Source organism: Merops nubicus, unplaced genomic scaffold, assembly GCF_000691845.1.
Source record: "Merops nubicus isolate BGI_N331 unplaced genomic scaffold, ASM69184v1 scaffold3417, whole genome shotgun sequence".
NCBI classification, from domain to species: domain Eukaryota; kingdom Metazoa; phylum Chordata; class Aves; order Coraciiformes; family Meropidae; genus Merops; species Merops nubicus.
The window spans coordinates 1-3282 of NW_008619390.1; the positions used below are offsets into that span (position 1 = coordinate 1).

Below are 3282 nucleotides of genomic sequence, written 5' to 3' on the forward strand. Positions count from 1 at the left end.
GGAGAAGGTGGTGCTGGAGTGAGAAGGGAAGAGCTGGGCTGGGAAAACGTGCTGGTTCAGTGAGCTAACCCTTGCTGCCACCCAGGGGTGGGGGTATATAGCCCATGGCCTCCAGGAAACAGAGACTGGGAAGAGAGTCCCGTGGGACAGAGCAGCAGCTCCCACAGCCTCTCCTCCCAGCCCCTCCATCTCCTCTGGAGCAGCCACTCCAGATGCCCATCCGCCTGCCTGGCTGCCCCACTCCAAAACCCCATTGCCCCAGGCAGCAGGGATCCCCACCCCAGCTGTGCAGGGTGGCAGCAGGACCCACGCACCAGGACCACGTGTGGATCACGGTCCTCACCCTCATGGAGCACCCGACCTCGACAGATGGGTGTGCAGGGTGGCAGCAGGACCCACGCACCAGGACCACGTGTGGATCACGGTCCTCACCCTCATGGAGCACCCGCCCTCGACAGATGGGTGCAGCAGAGCTGACCCCTCCTGCTGACAGCCTCCTGGACCAGCTCTCCTGGCATCCTGAGGACAGGCAGCGAGGCCTCTGGGGCAGGCACACTGGCTGCTGGCTGGAGGCACTCCCCAGGAGCCCCACAGCCCCAGCGGGGAGCCCTGGGGCATCTTCCCTGAGCTCTGCAGGTGGGGGAAGCCGTGTGTGTCACCCAGGCTTGGGGCAGGGTGAGCCCCACGCTGCCTCCAGAGGCCTGGCCACCACCTCCCTCCCCTCCTCGCACGCACACCTCTCCTTCTCCAGGATGACCCACATCACAGCCCCCAGCTTCCACCCCAAAAGCCAAGGCTGAGCCAAAACGAGACATGCAATGGAGTGCAGCCATCAGCATCCCCCACGGCCTCTCTTCTCTCCCTAAACTCAACCCTTTCTTCCTTCTGATGCAGAAACTCAATGGCAAAAGAGTGCATGAAACCAAATAAATACACCCGTCCCTCCCTGACCCTGTGAGCTGCTCCTGAGCCCCCAGCACAGGGGACCCAGGCCAGGAGCCCCTCACTCCCAGCAGGACCACCCCGTGCAGCACTGTGCACCGTGCCCACGCCTGCTCCAGGCAGGGTTCTGCAGCTTTCCCATGGGCAGGTGTGACCGTGGCACCCCCAGCCTCCTGAGGAGGTGTGGGCTGCCAAGATGCTGTCCCCAGGGCAGCCTTCCCTCCATCACCAACCCCTCCTCCTCACTGCTTGGTAAGAGAACCTGCCCAGAGCCACACAAGAAGACTCGCAGTGGAGGTGGCCTTGGTGTGTGGGCTTGGCAGAGCTCACATTTCCCCCAGGATTTGAGGATGAGCCCTGCCGAGCCCTGCCTTGCCCTGAGGAAAGGTCCCCGCTCCTCCCACTTCTCCTTAGAAGACTCATTTCCCAAAGTGGCTCACAGAAAAGGGCTCTGTTCCCAAGAGGGTGCCCACGCGGGGGGCTCCTACACCGCACCATCGCAGCGGGGCAGCGGGGCCATCTGCAAAGACTTCTCCCTTCCTGCTCCCCCTGGACCCGCCTGACTCTGGCTGCCTCATCCCACCCGCCTGCCCTGTGTCCTCCAGAGGATGCTCACAGAAGAGCCCAGCAGAGTGGGCACACGTGTGGGCTGGAGGCGGGGGTCCCTACCCCCACCTCAACATTTGACCCTCCGGTTTGCGTTTCACGTTCAACCTCAAGCTCAGACCGATGGCTCTCGCCCGTCTTAACAAACAAAGGCAGAAGAGAAAGGAAAAGAAAAAAGAAAAGTTAGTCTCAATGTTCCCCTCGTGGCTTCTCGGTGGCAAGCCCCCCACCCCAGGGCGGGCATCACCCGGGCACCCAGCTCTGGTTCGTGGGCTGGGGTCCCCCAGGCAGGGCGGGCACGTTGAGCCCGTTCTGCGGCGGGAGAGCCGAGTCGAAGTTGAAGTCCATCTCGTCGCTGTCCATAAAGTCATTCAGGATGATCGACTCCACGTCGCACTCCAGGCTCCCGTTGAACATGTCCAGGTCCAGGTCTGCTGGGAACCTGTCTTGGCCCAACACGGGGGGGTGGACGGCCCCCGGGTAGGGGCCCTGCAGCGAATCGAGCAAGCTCATGTGTGCCCCTTGGTTATTGGCGTAGGGATGCAGGTGCCCGTGGTGCGGCACGGCCGTCATGCTGCACGTGTCACTGGGCAAGCTCATAAGGCTAACAGGATTAGCTAAGGCACTGGCGTTGACCGCAGGGTGGTGGTGGTGGTGGTGGCTGGCTGGTGACGGGTGGTACAAAGCGTTGCTCTTCATGAGAGAGCCCGAGTGGGCCGGGTAGGAGGACAAGCCCTGCTCCCCGCCCCCGCAGAGCAGCGGGTTGTGTCTGTGGCCACGGGCCGGCACCATGGGGCTGGCCTGGGGCAGGGGCAGGTCCCCCGGGACCATGCTCTCCTTGTGCGCGTAGGAGATGGAGGAGAGCAGGTCCTGCAGTGAGGCGTTCCTGTAGGAGCTGACGGGGGAGAAGGTGGCCTGCTTGTTCTCCTGGATGGTCTGCATGGGCAGGCGGCGCATGAGGCTCATGGCTGGCTGGCTGTAGATGGTCCCGCAGTACGTGTTGGTGGCAGCCCCCATGGTGGAGCACTTGGAGTTGAAGGTGAAATTAGAGCTCCGCTGCCGCAGGGCGGCCGGGGGCAGCTGCTGGGAGGGGCTCATGCTGTAGCCATCCTGCAGATCTTCCAGCATGCTCTCCCCGAGGCTCTCGTTCAGGCTGATGGTGCCGGTCAGGTCGGTCAGGCGGGGCAGCTCCACGGAGCAGCGGGCGCTGAGGGAAGGAGACATGGTGCTGGAGGGGCTGGGGTACATCAGCGGGGAGGAAGGGGTCCCGTCGTCCTCCTCCAGCTCGTCGGGCTCGTGGTTGGACATGATGGGGGAGAGGCGCCCGCTCAGCGTGCTGGCCGTGGAGTTGGCCCGCGTCCTGAAGTCCGCCCAGGCGTCGTACTCGTCGCTGGCGTGGGACGCGGGGCTCTCCGACCACTTGGCCTGCTGGGAGGAAGGACTGTCCTCCCCGCGCTCCTGCGTCACCTGCAGCTGCTTCTTCTTGCTGGCCTTGCCCTTGATGCGCAGGAACTTGCTGTTGTTGTCCATGGAGACCGCCCGCCGGCGCGGCGTCTTCCCCGTCTTGCCGCCCTCGGGGTTCAGCATCCACCAGGAGCTCTTGCCCGTGCCCTCGTTCTGCACGCGGATGAAGCGGGTGTGCAGGGACAGGTTGTGCCGGATGGAGTTCTGCAGGGACAGCAAGGACAGGGGGGGATGGTCAGCACCGGCTCCAGCACCCCGCGCAGGAGGGAG

General features: G+C 64.1%; 1 protein-coding gene across 1 annotated transcript in view; it reads right to left on the minus strand.

The window, feature by feature from the left end:
• Nucleotides 1–1791: 1791 nt before the first annotated feature.
• The window catches only part of LOC103776251 (forkhead box protein O3-like), an 8131-nt gene continuing 6640 nt past the window's right edge, over nucleotides 1792–3282 (minus strand). Inside the window, exon 3 of the mRNA XM_008943750.1 lies at nucleotides 1792–3216. Within this exon, the coding sequence (XP_008941998.1) occupies nucleotides 1792–3216 (1425 nt within the window). The remainder of the gene's footprint in view (nucleotides 3217–3282) is intronic.